Below are 17,422 nucleotides of genomic sequence, written 5' to 3'. Positions count from 1 at the left end.
AAACATCAAAACATACCCAACGCTGGAACACTGGAGGCAATCCTGTAACTAGTTACAGAAAAAAAGTATTCCTGACCACAGCTATTACCAAAAAACCCCTTTAGTTAAATAAAGGGTATCCTTAGACTCCTACGCTCCAACCCAAAGGGGAACTGTATTCTTCTACATCAGCAGCATGCAGGCATACCTCATTTTATTGCACTTCACTTTATTGTACTTTGCAGACATTGTCCTTTTTTACAAGACTCTCCACCAGCAAAAAGATTATGACTCACTGAAGGCGCAGATGACAGTTAGCATTTTTTAGCAATAAGGTATTTTTTAAGATATGTACATTATTTTCTTAGGCTATTGCACCTAATAGACTACAGTATAGTGTAAACATAACTTTTATATGCACTGGGAAACCAAAAAGTTTGTGTAACTCGCTTTATTGTGATATTTGCTTTATTGTGGTGGTCTGGAACAAAATACACAATATCTCCGAGGTATTCCTGTATTCTAAAACTGCTTTCCTCAGCTTTACCCTTGGAAATAGAGGATCTTCTCTTTCAGCTTAGACTTTAAAATCCAATCTTCTTATTTTATATTAAGCAAACTAAAGCTAGACTATATTTGTGACTTGCCAATCCTGGGGTCTCATAGCTAGAAAGAAGTCTGACCTTTCTACTGTGTCTTCTCTGGTTTAAATTTACATGCACTAACTCCCATGGTAGAAAAGAAGAGAAATATACCATATCAGTGCAGTTATGAGGGATTTGGCATTGTGACTAACACAGTGTGGCTGGCACTTGTATTGGTGCATACCGGTTTCCTCGATTAACCTAGTGACAGCTGTGACCTTGCTTCATCTCACCCCTGGTAGGTCTTCTAGCCTTGACAGTAACTGCCAGCTTTGAAGATCAGTAAAACAGGGGCAGCAAACATATTAAAAAAAATAAAACGGCTTCTTGGTGATATCACATGGTCAGGTTCCTTACCTAAATGTGAAAATTATTTGCTAAATTAATATGATCTTTCCCTTACAATGGAAAATTTGTTTATGAGCATTTTAAAACACAAATGACAAAACTTTATTTTGAAAGTTTCTGTGAGATTTTCTTCCTGAAAAAAGAATGATAGAAATTTACCTATACTTCTATAAAGGAAGTTTACAAAGCATGTCAACCATTTGGTGCATCTTCCTTTCTGTTTCTTACCAGGTCCCGTTGATCTTCCTGTACCAGATCCATTTTGTGCACCAAGCAAAAGATTTTGGCATCTGGAGAGTTCTGCAGAATGGCTTCCAGGCATGACTGGTAATAGTGCATATCCTTTTCCAGTTCACGGCTCTCCACATCAAAGACATAAATCAGAACCTCCACATTTCGGAAGATGTTGTCTCGTTGGCTAGTGAAATAATTTTCCATGAAGGTGTCCTGTCTAGAAGGCAAAAAATAATCTAGGTAGTAAGCAAGTCCTCAGTTTAGTCACTCCTATTTACAATCTATTTTTGTTGACTTAATCAATGTAAAAGATAATCTTAAGGCTTCAAATTAAAGGGGAAATAACAGCAAATCAGATTGGCCTCATCTTACTTCCTGAGCCACACCCTGTACCACCATTTGCCTCTTTGTCTTCAAAATACACTTTGATCTTCCCTCAGTTCTAGTGGCCCATGGTTTATCCACTGAGGGGCCTTTATACATGCTGTTCACTCTGTCTCACATGCTATCCTCCTACCTCTACATCTAATTAACTCCTACTTGTCCCTTTAGATTTCAGTTCAATCCATACTTCCTCACTGAAACCTTTATCCCTGTCCTCTCTGACTTGGGCAAATCCAGGTACCATAGGCCCTTATACCAACACACCGTTTTGTTTTCTTTCTGTGAGGAAGATTGGCCCTGAGCTAACATCTGTTGCCAATCTTCCTCTTTTTGCTTGAGGAAGATTGTCGCTGAGCTAACATCTGTGCCAATCTTCCTCTACTTTATGCGGGATGCTGCCACAGCATGGCTTGATGAGTGGTGCTAGGTCTGCGTCTGGGATCCGAACCTGAGAACCCCAGGCTGTGAAAGCAGAGTATGTGAACTTAGCCACTGTGCCACCGGCCCGGCCCCCACACTGTTCTTATTTTTAACACTTACCACAAGTGTGATACTACACGTTTGTGTATTTCATTAATGGCAATTCACTTCCCTAGACAGCAAGTTTTATGAAGGCAAGGATCATGTCTGTTACTATTTGCCATTGTTTCCCAGCTTTCAGCACAGAGCCTGCCATAGAGTAGGTGCTCAATGAATATTTATTGAATGACTAACTAGTAAAATATTCTAAACTGTATGAAAATAATTCCAAGATAACTTTTTAGCAGAATGTTGCTCTTTGCTCCTTAGGCTGTGTGCTGCTTCCCAAGAAGTTCTCAATTACCAGCTGCCTAGCAGAAAACAGTAGTTTTGTTGTGAAAAATAATCATGAACCCAGTTTCTAGTTCTGCACTTTGCTATTAATGACCTTGGGAGATTCATAATCTCACTTGACCTCAGCTCCTTTATCTGTAAAAATGATAACATCTTAGTGCCTAAAAGCAAGGGACTTGGACCAATCTCTTGACATAGATTACAGAATTAGAAGCAATGATAACGAGGAATGATTTGTATAGAGAGAGCTGCTAGGGTGTTAAGTGTTAAGTGATCCATCTGCTAGCAGTCATGGAATCATTTTCTTTTTGTTTTTTTTTAGCATTGTTTTTAATGAGTTTTAGTCCAGAATACAAAGCAAGGTGCTAGCTGTTGCCTCAATATTAATACAATTTTAAACAACGGCTTTTTCTTCCCCCATAAAGGCAAGTTAGATAAGTGTATGAGAAGGACAGGATGAGACATTCATTGAATCTATTTTTGAAAAATCACCCTGAAAGCTAGTAGCACTCTTCACCCAACACCTGCCCTATTTATTGATTCAAATTCTGGGACTTTCTTGATCTGACAGATATTGTGGGACAATTTCTCTTTTGAGACTTTTAGCATGTAAGGGTCATTTTTCTTGGTTTTGTTGCTCATCTCATTGAACTTTCATCTCTGGATGAGTAAGGAAGCCAGCATGGTTCTTTATGAGTTCTTCTGAGGAACTCTGATTGTGACAGTTCTCACTTTGGTATATGCCTGCAGGCCATACTCTCCCAGCTCCTGGCCATTCCCAGACATCTTGTAGCTACCAAATAGTGACTGGGCCCTAAACACGTCATAGCAGTTGATCCACACAGTGCCAGCCTAGAGGGCTTGGGACAGATACTTGGCCTTGTCCAAGTCCTTCATGAAGACAGCTACGGCCAGCTTATACTTGGAATTGTTGGCTCTCCCAACGACTTCCTCTATGGTCTTCAACTTCAGGATCTGCATCACTGGCCCAAAGATCTGCTCCTTTGCGACTATCATGCCATCTTGCACATCTCCAAACACGGTGGGCTGGATGAAGTAGCCATGGTCAGCAGCTGTCCCTCCACCACACAGCAGCTTCGCCCCCCTCTTCCTTCCCAGATTTGATATTGCCCAGGACCTTCTTAAACTGAGTTTCATCCACCTGTGGCCCCTGCTTGGTCTGGCTGTCAAAGGGGTTCCTGACCACACCAGACCGAGACCGGGCCTGGGCAACGCTGTGCTCCACAAACTCAGTGTAAACATCCTCCTGCACAAAGGTCCGGGAGCCCCCACAGCAGCACTGGCCCTGGCTGAAGAACAGGGCAAAGTGGGTCTGCTCCACCACCCAGTCCATATCAGCATCTGACATTATGGATATTGGGGCTTTTCCCTCCAAGCTCCAGGGTGACTTTCTTGAGGTTACCTCTCCCCACAGCAACCTAGATTAGGTGGCTAACCTCAGTGGAGCCTGTGAAAGTCACTTTGTCCACATCCTCATGGGAGGCAATGGTAGCCCCACCCATGGGGCCAAATCCAAGAACAATATTGACCACACCAGGGGGAAAGCCAGCCTCCTTAATCAAGTTGGCCACATAGAGGGCAGTGAGTGGAGTCTGCTCAGCCACCTTCATTACAACCACGTTTCCAGTTGCCAAGGCCTGGGCCCAGTTTCCATGCTTGCATGAAGAGAGGGAAGTTCCATGGAATGATCTGCCTGCACACCCCCACAGGTTCATGCAGGGTGTAGCTGAAGAAGTCCCCATCGATGAGAATGGTTTTCCCATGGTACTACTCGGCCCAGCTGGCATAATAACGGAGACATTTGAGGACCATGTCCAAATCCACCAGGTAAGAGATAACGTACGGCTTGCCATTATCCAGGGTCTCCAAGGCTGCCAGGTAGGTCTGGTCCCACTCAATCAGATCGGCCAGGTGGTTTAGCAGCCGACCCCTGTTGGACGCATCCATGCAGTGCCAGGGCAAGCCAAGCTGAAAGGTGGCCCGGGCAGCCTTCACTGCCCTGTCCACATCTTCCTTGTCACCTGTAGCTACCCAACAGATGACCTCCCCAGTGGACGGATTGACGGTAGGGAATGTTTTCTTGCTGATGGCGTCATGCCACTCCTTGTTTATGAAGATCTGGTTGTAGAAGACCTCGGGCTGCTGGCTGGGGGCCAGCACGGCCTAGGTGGTAGCGGCTGACAGGAGGCGATGGCCCAGGCGGGGCCTGAAGCCGGCGGCGGCAAGGGCAGTAGCACACAACATGCTGCGGTGGGAGCGGGAGTGCAGGGCCATAGAATCATTTCCTTACAGACTGTTTGGCTATTTTGTTATTCTTTCAACAAATACTCACTGAGCACCTACTCCACACCTGGCTCTATGCTAGGAGCTGGGAAACACTGAGCTAACAATATCTATTTTGTGAGGCATTTGCTATGTGTTTTTTTTGGTTTTGGTTTTATTTTTTTGCTGAGGAAGATTCACCCTGAGCAAACATCCATGCCAATCTTCCTCTACTTTTTAGTATGTGGGCTACCAGCACAGTATGGCCGCTAACAGAGTGGTATAGGTCTACACTCAGGAACTGAACTCGGACTGCCAAAGCGGAGCACGCTAAATTTAACCACTAGGCCACTGGGGCTGACCCATATACATTTATATATATATTATCTTACTTAATTATCAAAACAACCCTATGAATTGGTATCATCATTACCCCTATTGTACAGATGAAGAAACTGTGGCTTAGAGAATTTAAATGATCTACTCAAAATAACACAGCTAACAAAGCTGAGATACCCCAATCTAACTCCAAAGCCTAGGCTCCTAACAACTGTACACTACATGCTGCTGCTTCAGCACAGAGATGCAAATAGCCATAGGGTAGGGAATAATACCCGTATACAAGCATAGTGAATGTGCATTTGTGATGAGATATTCCAGAAGCGACTTGGCAGTGAGAGGAAAAACTGTCTCTTATTCCTCCAACAGTGAGTATCTCAGCTGGAGAATATGTGCTCAGGTCCGATCTACGTTTCTTAGACTGCCTGGAGATGATAATTGAAATAACAAAGAATGTGCTGGTATGGTGTGATGTCTAAGAGCTCAACACTGGTGTTAGGCTTGCTGAGTAGAAACCTAACTTCTTCACCGGCAAAAGAGAGGGATAATCTATCCTATATTACAGATATCTAGATTCAGCTTATTTTAGTGCTGCTAAAACATGTCACATACAGAGGGCATTCTCACAATTACATAAAAGTCAGAGATCTTTAATCAAGCGCTCATTCTGAAGTAATTTCTAGCCAATGTTTCTACTATAAGTGATGGTTACTCAAGCGTATTCTCTGTGCTGATTATACTAGATGCCATGATTACTGCCATTGACCTCACAAACAAGTAAGCAGATGATACTTACCCACCACAGTCCCACAGGTTCAATACCAGGTTTCCCAGAAATCGAACATGAGAATGTTCTACATCAACTGGAAGACAAATATGCCGAATCTAGTAATTGTAGCATGTGAAATGAAATTCAAAATAAGCAAAGCACTAACCCATGGAATTTAGAAGGACCAAAGTGGAGTGAAATGCTCAAAGCCACAACAAGAAGGTGATTTTCAGCTTAGTAGCGTGGTTTAGTGGCAAGATGGGCACCTAAACTACCCTGAGCTACAGAACTGACTCTCGTATAAGTCATTTTACTCTCAGCAGCTTATAATACTCAGTTTATAATACTCTAATTATAATACTAATGTTAAAATTTCAACAAGACAGAGACATATACCATTTAATAGCTCTTCCCTGACTCACCTGCCCCACCAACACCCTCCCTCCAAAATTAAAAAATGACAATAAAAACCAAATACAAAACAAACATAAAACATAACCAAACTTACTCCCTCTATTGATTTCATTATTTTGATTAATGACCCTACTATTTTCCCAATTTGTGGGGGGTCATTTTTGACTCCTCTGTCCACATTCAATTCATTGCTATTCCTTTGTAATCCCTCTCAATTCCACTCATTTTACAACCTGCCAGTAACATTAAGGAAAGCCCTGACCTTCTCAACTACAATAGCTCCATAATTACCTCCCACCAGGAAGCCTTACCCACTTTACTTCATCCTATAGACTACTGCGAGGTTCATCTTCTTAACACCACTTTGAACATGTCACTCCCCATTCAAAAAATTTTCAATGGTTCCTCCATGCCTATAGGGGGGGCATTCAAGGTCCTTCAGAATTTGGCTTCCAATCTACCTTTATAATCTCGAATGATTCACATTAATAAAGCCTTTTGCTCCAGTCCAATTTGGTTTATTCATAGTCCTCCCAAACCCCACTATCTCCCCAACCCCAAAACACCTTACATCAGGGGTCGCAAACTTGCTAATAGGGGCCAAGCCAGTAAACATACAAGAGCAAATTTGATCATGTATGGAGAGTAAACATCCACCCAAGGAGACAATGGAGTGGGTGGCAGTTACTCAACTCTAGCTCATTTGCCAGGCAGGAATGTGGGCTCAGGATTACCAGATCTTTAAATTTCTCAATAGTAGTGGGAAATCCAGATTTTTATGGAAACTTTTACATATTGATAACTAATTCCAAATTTTATAAACATTGCACAGGCCAAACAAAACACATCTATAGGCCTCATCCAGCATATAGGCTGCCTGTTTGCGACCTCTGCCTTACACTTCCCTCCCCACCCTATGCTTGGCCTACTCTGTCCATCTGCCTAGAAAGTCCTCCCCACTTTTCTTTCAAAGTTAGATTCATCTTTTAAGACCCAGCTTAAATCCCATTTCCTTTAAAAGCCCTACCTGGCCACCCCCACTTACCGTCATCACTCCCTCTGAATTCATTCAAACATATATTAAGCATCTACTCTCTGCCAGGCACTAAAAATCACAAGGAAGAATAATGAAAATTCTTATCCTGGAAATTTCTCAAAGTCTAACAATTATCATCTTTACCATTTGTGTAATAGTCAATCACACAGTGGTGTTTCTTCTATGACTATCATGAAGCTGTTGATTAAATTGACTGCTATCTAACTTTTGCAATTTTATCTTCTCATAAACTAGATCACAAGCAGCAAAGCATTATTTTAAAAAACATGGGCATTGGAGTCAAATAGTTCTTAGTTCAAATACCAGGTCTACCTCTCTCTGTGTGACCTTGGGCAAGTCACTTAACCTCTGAGTATTAGTTTCCACTTCTATTAAAAAGGTGGGAAGCATACTATTGACCTCACAGGTTTGGTGTGAGGATTAAAGCAGTTACTATACATGAAGTGCCTGGCACGTAGTAGGTGCTCAAACTACTTCCCTTCTCCCCTTTACTTCCCCCTCCTTGGAAAAGGAATCATATCTTACATGTCTTTGTATTTCCAACAGAGTCTACGAGAGAGTAGGTGCTCAAACTGCTATTAATTTGAAGACTATGTAAACGGTCTAGTACTAAAAAAAAATGGAAAGAAGTACTACTGAGAAAGGGAAAGACAATAACAAAAGAAGTGACAGGATTCAGTGACTGTTTAGATATGGAGCACATGGGATAGAAATCTGGTTTCTACTTGCATACCATAGAAATTGTTCTCATTAAGTGACCAATGGCCCCATTACCAAATCCAGTGGACTTTTTAGTCCTTGTCTTACTTTCTGAAGCATGACACTGTTGACTACTCTTTTCTCAAAAAATTCTCTTCTCTTGGCCTCTGATATCATACCTACAACCTCTCTGGCAGATCCTCCTTCACAGGCTCCTATTCTTCTTTCTGTCCCTTAAATGTTGGAGTTCTTCAGGATTCCATCTTTAGCCACCTACTCTTCTCTCTACATATTCTGTTCCTAGGCAAGCTAATCTATTTATATTATTTTACTTACCATTTGGATACTGATAACTCATAAATATGTATCTCTAATACAGATTTCTCTCCTCCCTTTCTGAATCATACATTGGACATCTCCACTTGAATAAACCACAAGTATCCCAAACTCAGTGTATCCAAAAATAACTGATTATCTCCCCATTCTTCCTACAAGATCTATTCCTCTTTCGATCTTCTCCATCTCAGTGAATTTAACCAGTTGCCTAGGCCAAAACCTTAATTTCATTGTTGAGTCCACTCTTTCCCCACCTTTCCTCCAAAACCTATCAGCAAGTCCCACTGACACTACCTCTTAAATATATCCCAAATCCATTTGCTTGTAACCATATCCACTACCACCACCCTAACCCAAGTTAAGCCCCCATCATCTCTTACCTGGTCTACTAAAATAGTTTACTAATTTGTCAACCTGTTTCTACCCTTGCCTCCCTCCAATCTATCCTCCATATTAAAGATATAGTCTCTCCAAAAATGCAGATTTTCTATTCCATTCTTCTTTAAAAAGAAAAAAAAAAACATGTCTCTGTATATATATAGGATTGTATACATCCAGAAAAAAAAAGGAAGGCCAGAAGTATAACCTCAAACTACTAATGGTGGTTGTCTCTAGGAAGTAGGCCTGAGAATGAGGGAAGAAGTTGACTTTCTATACTTCTGTAATGTTTGAATTTTTCGCAAGTATTACTTTTGTAAATAAAATTGAAAATTAAAAATCATAAAATCTGATGTTACTTTTCCGTTTAAAACTTTCTAGGGGCTGCCCTCTACCCTCAGTTCAAACTACATGACTTGGCTTATAAGGCACTTTATCATCTAACCCCCCACTTTCTTCCTCCCTCTTTAGTCTCATGTCTCCTATATGGCCCTCTGGCTCTCCTAGTCTTCCTGTCCTGCTATCATAAGAGCAACTAAAAATAACCAAAAACAGAGTTTGGGGAGTCACATACACTTATGGGGCAGAAAGAAGAAAATATTCTTTTTTTTCTTAAAATAGGGGGAGGGATGGTTAAACATAAAGGAAGAAAACCAGGGCAATAAAGCATTAAATGAAAGCCAAGGGAACAGAGAATTTTGAGAAGGTAGGAAATCTTGGAGCCATCAACAGTGTTTGAGACTAAAATTCTTCATAATCATATTTTTATTGACAAGTTTACTATTCCAACAAACACATTTTAACAGCCCCCTAATAAATTAATTATACCACTATTTGGTATCCTTACTTCAAATTTCAAAACACAGTAGGCTCTAAGTTTAACAAAATAAAACTGGACTTTTTTTAGCAATGACAAACAGGAAAAATACTAAAACAGTAAAAGTGATGTAATATTTTAGAAGTACTCTTTTACTACTTTTAAAGAAAATCAGCAACTGTGTAAAAAGGAATAGCAAGTAAAAATCAATGCACTGTATGTTTTTTAATTAGTCTATAAGTTAAGAAGTAGAACACAGACCTTTCTTCAACAATGAAAAACTAGCTAATGATACACTAAAGCATTAAGGCCAACATAATATTTTAAAGTATACTTTTATTATCTTTAAGGAAATACAGTAATTGCTAACAAAGTATTATCAATAAAGGCCCACTTGAGATATCCTTAAGAGCAACAGCCCCATACAATTCACAGTGCCTGGCACACAGTAAGCTCCAGAAAAGCACTTGAATAAATGGCTTGCTTTAATGTATAGGGTTCATATAATTTGCAACATTCTGTTTGTATCTTTTTAATTATGCTGCTAGATTATTTCAAAGGTATTTTAAGTAGTTTGAATAGTTCTGAAATTTGGGTTGCAAGACTATTCACTAGACATAAGGTAGTAAATCAACTCTGCTGATTAGCTAAAAACAAAAATATTAATTGGACTAGAAAAAGGTGCTTCAATAAAATGTGTAGAACTTAAAACACAAAGAGAAAGAAGTCTGCCAGGAGTTGTGGCTGTAGCATAATGAACAGAGCAGGAGTGTAGATTGACATTCCAGATCTAATGCTTAATAGTTCAGTAAGCTTAACTTCTAGGTCATACTTTCTTCATCTATTAAAATGAAGTTAATATGAGGACTAAAGTATATAAAGAAGCATACAATAAACATTAGCTTCTCTAATCTACTGAAACCATATGATGATTAGGTCTAGATATTTAACTTGAAAGAATAGAAAAAAAAATTAAAATCTAGCAAATCAAGACAGGGAGAATTCTGGACAGGAATTTTCTAGAAAGAAGTCTCTCAAGGCATGACAGGCCATAGGACCTTGTCCTGACCAAAATTTTTGATGAATGACTTAGATGAAAACTAGATGAGATGCTTATCAAATGTACAAACTGCAGAGTTAGGAAGGATAGCTAATATATCAGATGAGAGAATAAGTAGCTAAAATGAAAATAGACCAAATCCTTTTCTATGGACAAGGAAACTGAGGCCCAGTGAGATGGTGATTTGCCCTAGACTTCAGAGTTAACAAACACAGGGTATAGGAACATACCATGGGCTAAAACAAACATAACTGAATAATTTAACAGAGATAAGCATGTATTCTTAGGTTGAAAATATGAACTGCACAAGAATCAGAAGGAAGATATGTGTTTTAATAACAATATATGTGAAAAAGAATTGCTTTTTTTTTCGTGTGACTCAGTATAAAGGCCACTCCACAAAAGGAGAGTAGGGACTAGACTGTGCTAACAGCAGTGAGATGCCCAGAACAAAAGATGTAATAGTCCTACTCTGTCCTCATCAGACCACATCTGCATTTAAGTCTCAGTGCTTTAAGGAAAATGCAGACACGTTCAAACAAGTCCCTTAAAAATGCTTAAAATGATGTCAAATGCGTAACAGATGGAGGAACTGGAGATGTTTAACTTAAGGAAAATAAGATTTGGGAGGCAAGGGATAGCTAGGATAGATTGAGACACTAACCATACTCAAATATTTATAGAGGCTCAAGAGAAGAGAAAGGGACTAGCTAATAGAAATAAAGGAAAATAGATTCTCGGCTTTAACTAAAAAATAGCTTTCTAACCATTAAAACTGCCCTAATTATGAGAGTCTGTGCTATACTCCATGCACTTTAAGAACAGAAATGAGGTTTCCTTCTCCTTTATATCCTAGGATCTGGAACATAAAGTGTTTTTAAAATGTGTGTTGTGCCTGAAACCAGAGTGAGATACCTTATGAAGTAGTGGGTGACTTGTCCCTAAAAGCAGTCAAGACGCTAGAAACTTAGATCAGGAATATATGAAAGCCAGGTAGGGCAATGATTTTGTCACCCAGAAGCCAACGATCAATGCAGAATCCAGAAATATTCGGATGCTCCAAAATGAAATGGCATTACAGCCTAGAGACAGAAGGGATCTCCCGGGAGCATAGATCCACTGAACTGGCAGCCAGGGCAGCCGAGCTAGTCTATAGTAAGAAGCCAGATTTAATATTTAAACCATAAAAGGCGATCAAATATTTCTCAACTCAGAGCTGGAACTCCAGTGAGAACATCTATGCATATCCAGGAAGAGAAGCAGCAGAGTACAGATCAAGTTACCCTCCCTCCCGCCCCCAGCAGTTTACCTTTTAATGAAGGCTAGGACTAACCACTGCTTTAAAAATATCTTAGATTTTAGTGTTATGCTTGTTAATACCTATCAATTAGTTTCCCTTTATATAATAACAGTTAAAAACAAACCCCTGCCCTCCAAAAGAAACAAACAAAAGGGTCCCTATGCCTGTTTAAGAAAAAGCAGGGCAAAAAAGAAGTTGAACAAGGGCATCCCACTTGCTAAGCAACCAAGAAAGGAAAGAACCTCCCCAAGAAAGCGAACAATAGTAACCAGAATTAGGCCACACTCCTCTGAGAAGGAATTAAAAAAGAGGAAACATGCTCCAAAAGAAATCTCTCAACCTCTGTATCCCCAAGTTACTGCAACCAAGTGTGTTATGCAGATTAATAATAGTTAAGATCACCTGACTTTACAATAAGATAAAACATCTTACTTGTTGCACCAAGGCGACGTGTGTCTCTGGCAATATAATTTGCAAAGATAATAGATCTCATGCTGGTCTTACCAGACCCACTTTTACCCATCAGCAGCACCTAAGGACAAAGTGGTAAAAAAGAAAGAAAAGAAGTTAGCAATCTACAGCAAATGAAGTCTAAAGGGATCTATTTCTCTCCTGTACTTGATGTTTTACTAGAGTGATAGTACCAACACCCTGGAGTGGATACTTGTAACTAACTAGTTCCCCAATCAATGGTGAATGCAGATACCTGGAATTCCAGGGGCCAGGCACTTACCTGTCATGGGTCACACACGTGCTTGATGATAGTATTGCAGTGAATTTATTATGCTATTAATATTCACTATCATATCTTCAGAACCATGTTAAAGAAACACCATCTTGAGAGGAAAGTGAACCCTCATCTCTCATATTCTAATGTTTTATGCATTGAACTAGCTGGCAGGGAATTTCAGTAAAATTGAAAGTTCTTCCTCCTGCTCAAGGTTAACCTTTCCACCTTTGCCCCTGATCTCATCCCTTCCACTTACCTCCATGATTTTGTTCCATTAATTACTCTGTCTCTTTTTCTTTTCAAAAGTGTCCCATGGCCTATAGGATCAAATTCTTAAACTACATGTAAGACCCTCCTTGATCTGGCTTATCTACTCCTTTGCCCTCCTCTGTTGACCCTCCTGGGCTGGAACTTCAAGAGTCCAGTCATACTGAACTGAACTGCCTGTAGTACTTTTGACTGCTCCCAGATCTCCAGGGAGCCCTGCTCTACATCTTTGTTTCATGCTACACTCTATGCCATTAACTTTCCATTCCCTTTTCTTCCTTCAGCTAAGCTCCACTTATTCTTCAAGACTTGGTTCAGTAACCATCTCCTTAAGAGGTATTTCTGACCCCAATGCCCTAGGCTGGCTTAGGTGTGTCTCACCTCTGTCCTCCCACGGCACTCTTACAGTATTTGCAAAGACCATAATGCATTGCAGTTATCTATTTTTTTTTTTTTTGGTCTGTCTCTCATAATACTCTGAGCTCCTGAATGGCAGGGAGAATCCCCTTTGTATCTCCAGTGCCTAACATACAACAGATGCTCAAAATATGTTCTTCAAAAGAATGTGCAAGCTATCAAAACAAAGATACAAAACAAGCAAGTTTTTAACAATAAGAATTGTCCAACAGAAAGAGTGGCCTTATGCAGGTGAACAGCCTTCTTGTCAATATCATCATTTAACAAAGACTGAAAAACCTACCCAAGACGCTGTAGATTCTCACAGTAGGAGGGAATTAGGTAAGGTGACTTAAAAGTCTTCTCAAACTTAAAATTTATGAAATATAGTTCCAGTTCCCTTGCTTTTCCAATGAAGGGGTACATGTTCTATCTTCAATACCAAGATATTTTATAAAAATTTCTAATTACAAATAAGAGAGTATTCAAGAAAGTGCTCTGCACTCAGGCTCAATTTAATCTATTAAGCTATATAACTTAATCTCACTAAGGAGATGTTACTGATGAGCCAGTCTAAAGTTGTTACCAAAAAGTTTTCTTTTTCTTTTTTTTTTTTAGATTGGCACCTGAGGTAACAACTGTCACCAATCTTCTTTTTTTTTCTTCTCCCCAAAGCCCCCCAGTGTATAGTTGTATATTCTAGTTGTGAGTGCCTCTGGTTGTGGTATGTGGGACGCTGCCTCAACACGGCCTGACGAGCAGTGCCATGTCCGCACCCGGGATCCAAATCAGTGAAACCCCGGGCCACCAAAGCAGAGCATGCAAACTTAACCACTTGGCCACAGGGCTGGCCCCTGTTCTTATTCTTAAGGATGTAGAAATTTCTGGTGTTTTTAGGCATCCTTATTTTTTTTTCATGTGGCACGCTTTTTTTTTTTTTTCCCGGTAAGGAAGATTGGCCCTGTGCTAACATCTGTTGCCAATCTTCCTCTTTTTTATTTTTCTCCCCAAAGCCCCCATACATAGTTGTATATCCCAGTTGTAAATCCTTCTAGTTCTTCTATGTGGGATGCCACCACAGCATGGCTTGGTAAGCAGTATGTAGGTCCACGCCCAGGATCTGAACTAGTGAACCCCAAGCCCCCGAAGCAGAGCACACAAACTTCACCACTACACCACTGGGCCAGCCGCTAGGCATCCTTATTGATAGCAACTTCAGACAGGCTCATCAAGAACATTCCTTCAGCAAATTGGAGTTATATAACTCAACTGTTAGATGAAGTTAAGGCTAAATATGGTACATTTCTTTTGTTAAGACATCTTATCTCAATTGCTTATGAAAGAATTACCAAGACTAAGTGTGTTAGGTATTCATCTAAGTGCTCTACCTACATCTGCTCATTTAAACTTCACAACAATCCTAAGAGATAGGTAATATTATCATCATTTTACAAATGAAGAAACTGAAAGCCTGAAATGTTCAGAAATTTGTTCAGAGCTGTGCTCTTACTGATTCTGCCTAAACCTGAAGGCGGAGCACAGTACCTTGGAAGGAGTGTTAAGAGCACAAGGGAAGGAGTGTTCAACTGTATCTGGAGAACTCATATAAGACCTTATAGTGGCAATATTTGAGTTGGGTTTAACATAAATGTGCAGGCAGAGACCTGTGTAGTAGGTGTGTATGGCTTGCACAAAATGCAAATTAATTTTTAAATTTGGAGAAGAAACAGATTCTGTATGGCTATGATAGGGTGCATACGTGTGGAAGATGGTTTAGTCAGGAATAGATTTTTAAAGGGTATTCTACGCAGTGAAGTCATTTGGATTTTATTCTATGGGCTTTGGGAAGTTACAAAAAGTTCTTAAGCATGTGAATGACCCAGTTAAATTTATATACTAGAAAAATTAAATCTGATAGCAAAGAAGGAGACAAAAGTCAGAAGAACACATAGAAGGTTCCTGCAAGAGTCCAGAAAAGATGGTATACATACACCACAAATATATTTCCTGAATAGACACTTCTTACCTTTACCTTCATGTTTTTGATGTACCTAACACGTCTTACCTTTTTCTTCATGGCTGTATTTGGTAGCACCCACCTGTAGATATAAACCAAAAGACAGAGTTTCCATGATCCAATTGCCTTAGAAATTAGAATTAAAGAAATATAAATAAATGTGGAGGTGCAAAAGAGAATATTTAGTACAACAGCTGAATATAGCTGTGTGTAGGACCTCAGTCGAGTAGAGGCCTTCATTCTCTTAAATTATAAAAGTGGGTTTATGCTCCCTATCTCCTAATTACATGCTCAGGAGATAGCTCCTAGGAAGATTTATTTAGGAATACAAACGAGCCATTAAAATTCAAGATTCAATTTTTCATCTTAAAAAATTCATCAGAACACATACAAGTGCTTTAACAAATCAAACAATATTGTCATATTTGAATGTCCTCTATTTTTTTAAATTAGCCTCATATTTTTAAAATCTGGAAGACTCTTTAGTCCTTCAGCTGTCCTTCCAAGTCATATTTCAGTCATCGCAGGCACAAAGCATATAAAATATAATTCTCAAATTCAAGTACAAATTGACACAGAAAGCACTCTCCAGCCACTGATCTTGGCCCGGGAAATGCCAACCCTCTTCCTAATCTCCTTATCTTCAATATGATGTCAAATCTCCTTTATTGATAATTCAAAGCAACTCAGAACTGCCTCCTCAATTCGAACACTTTCCCCCTCCTCGCCCCCGGCCCGCGGCCTGATTATCAGGCCCGTGCCAAAATGTTGTTTCTACCCAGTTAGCAACCAGTCCTCTTTCCAGTTTATCCTGTCACCAAAACCATGATACCAATCAACCTTACTGGTAAATCGAAGCAATTCATCATGGGTGGGGTGTTCTAAGTCACAATACTCTACTCAATTAGAAAGCCCCCCACTTCCAAGTTTGACATAATACCCTTCACCCACCCAAGCGATCCTTCCGGTTCCCCTATGGGAGGATCCATTTTCGGCCCCAGATTCTCTTTCTCCATCTTTTTCTCAGAGTCAGATTCTTCCATCGTGCAACAAGTCCTTTCCAGTCCCTTCTAAATCCGCAGTACTCTTTTTCTTTTTTTTTCCTTGTTCACCCCCTCAGCCGCCTATTCTCATCGCCTGCGGCCCTTAGGCCTGCGCTATTCTTGCCTCCGCCTTTGTCCACTGGGGGGCTGCTTTACCCGCGGTTACCTTTACCGCCTGGAACTTGGCCTCAAGGCACGGCTGAGCAAGCCAGCTCAAAGGCTGTTTCGGTGGTGCAAAGGAAGAGATGGAGGATGGGAAGGAAAGAGGGGTGGGTGGGGGAGTCGTCTCGAGTTTGGGCCTCAGGCTCCAAGGTCTCGAAACCCAAAGGTGACTTCACCCGCAAAGAGGTAGGGACGACGAAGGCGAAGGTGGCAGAAAGAGCAGACCCGTGCTGTAGGGCACCCGTGCTGTAAGCGGTGAACGCCTCAACTGGCTCCTTGTTCCCGAGCTTGGCTGCCCAGGAGAGTCCGCCGTCGGCTACGGTTACGACCTAACCACCAGCCCTTCAGGAGCCCAGGTACTTCACCGCAGCCACCCGACTGCAGGCCAAGATCACGTGGGCACCTGCCGTAAACCCGGAGCCTGTCACGAGACTGCCGCTACCCAAGGAGCGGGTGGGCTGGGAAGAATACCATAGAGACTGCGCCGAGAAAGACAGAGTGCCGCCTGTCGCCGTCACGTGGCCCCAGCTCTCACTAAGCTTGGGCCGGGGAGGGCGCTGTCCGCCAGAAGGTGCTTTCCTTGTAAGCCGGCCTAGTTCCACCCGCCAGCCGTAGAGAATTAAAGGAAACGGTTGCAATTGCAGTGCCTTGAAGCTAGCCTTTTTTCGTTCTTTTAACTATTTCACCTTTAGCGTTTTTCGGTGGGGAAGGAGGAGCATTGTCTTTGTCTTCCTGTTTTTTAAAATCTTTGTTTATTATTAGTCCCTGTAACCGAGTTTGTAATTGAGTTAACACAGCCAAAGTAATTACAACTGTGTCTTCTATATAGTAAGGGTACAATTAAAGTTTTTTATTGCTGGGACTAGGGATTCATTGGAGATTTTAGTACACACTCATCCCCTCACTTGTTTAAAACTGGTGGTAAGGGAAATAAATTCTCATATACCATAGTA

At 40.8% G+C, this 17,422-nt stretch overlaps 1 protein-coding gene and 1 pseudogene across 2 annotated transcripts in view; both read right to left on the bottom strand.

Moving 5' to 3' along the window:
* The window catches only part of RRAGB (Ras related GTP binding B), a 32,275-nt gene extending 15,293 nt beyond the window's left edge, over positions 1-16,982 (bottom strand). The window contains exons 1-6 of one of the 2 annotated variants that reach the window (XM_070605582.1): positions 16,216-16,979; positions 15,313-15,346; positions 12,287-12,386; positions 7,790-7,873; positions 5,821-5,887; positions 1,200-1,422 (exon numbers count right to left, since the gene is read on the bottom strand). In XM_070605582.1, the coding sequence (XP_070461683.1) occupies positions 1,200-1,422; positions 5,821-5,887; positions 7,790-7,873; positions 12,287-12,386; positions 15,313-15,346; positions 16,216-16,307 (600 nt within the window). In that variant the 5' untranslated portion in view covers positions 16,308-16,979. Of the gene's footprint in view, positions 1-1,199; positions 1,423-5,820; positions 5,888-7,789; positions 7,874-12,286; positions 12,387-15,312; positions 15,347-16,215 lie in introns of both variants that reach the window. The other variant, XM_070605583.1, reaches the window with a different exon arrangement.
* Positions 2,953-4,829, bottom strand: LOC103544840 (aldehyde dehydrogenase, mitochondrial-like; annotated as a pseudogene).
* Positions 16,983-17,422: the final 440 nt, after the last annotated feature.

Source organism: Equus przewalskii, chromosome X (assembly GCF_037783145.1).
Source record: "Equus przewalskii isolate Varuska chromosome X, EquPr2, whole genome shotgun sequence".
Taxonomy (NCBI): domain Eukaryota; kingdom Metazoa; phylum Chordata; class Mammalia; order Perissodactyla; family Equidae; genus Equus; species Equus przewalskii.
Note: the sequence above shows the minus strand (reverse complement) of the source record. Positions and strands in the feature narration are given on the sequence as shown.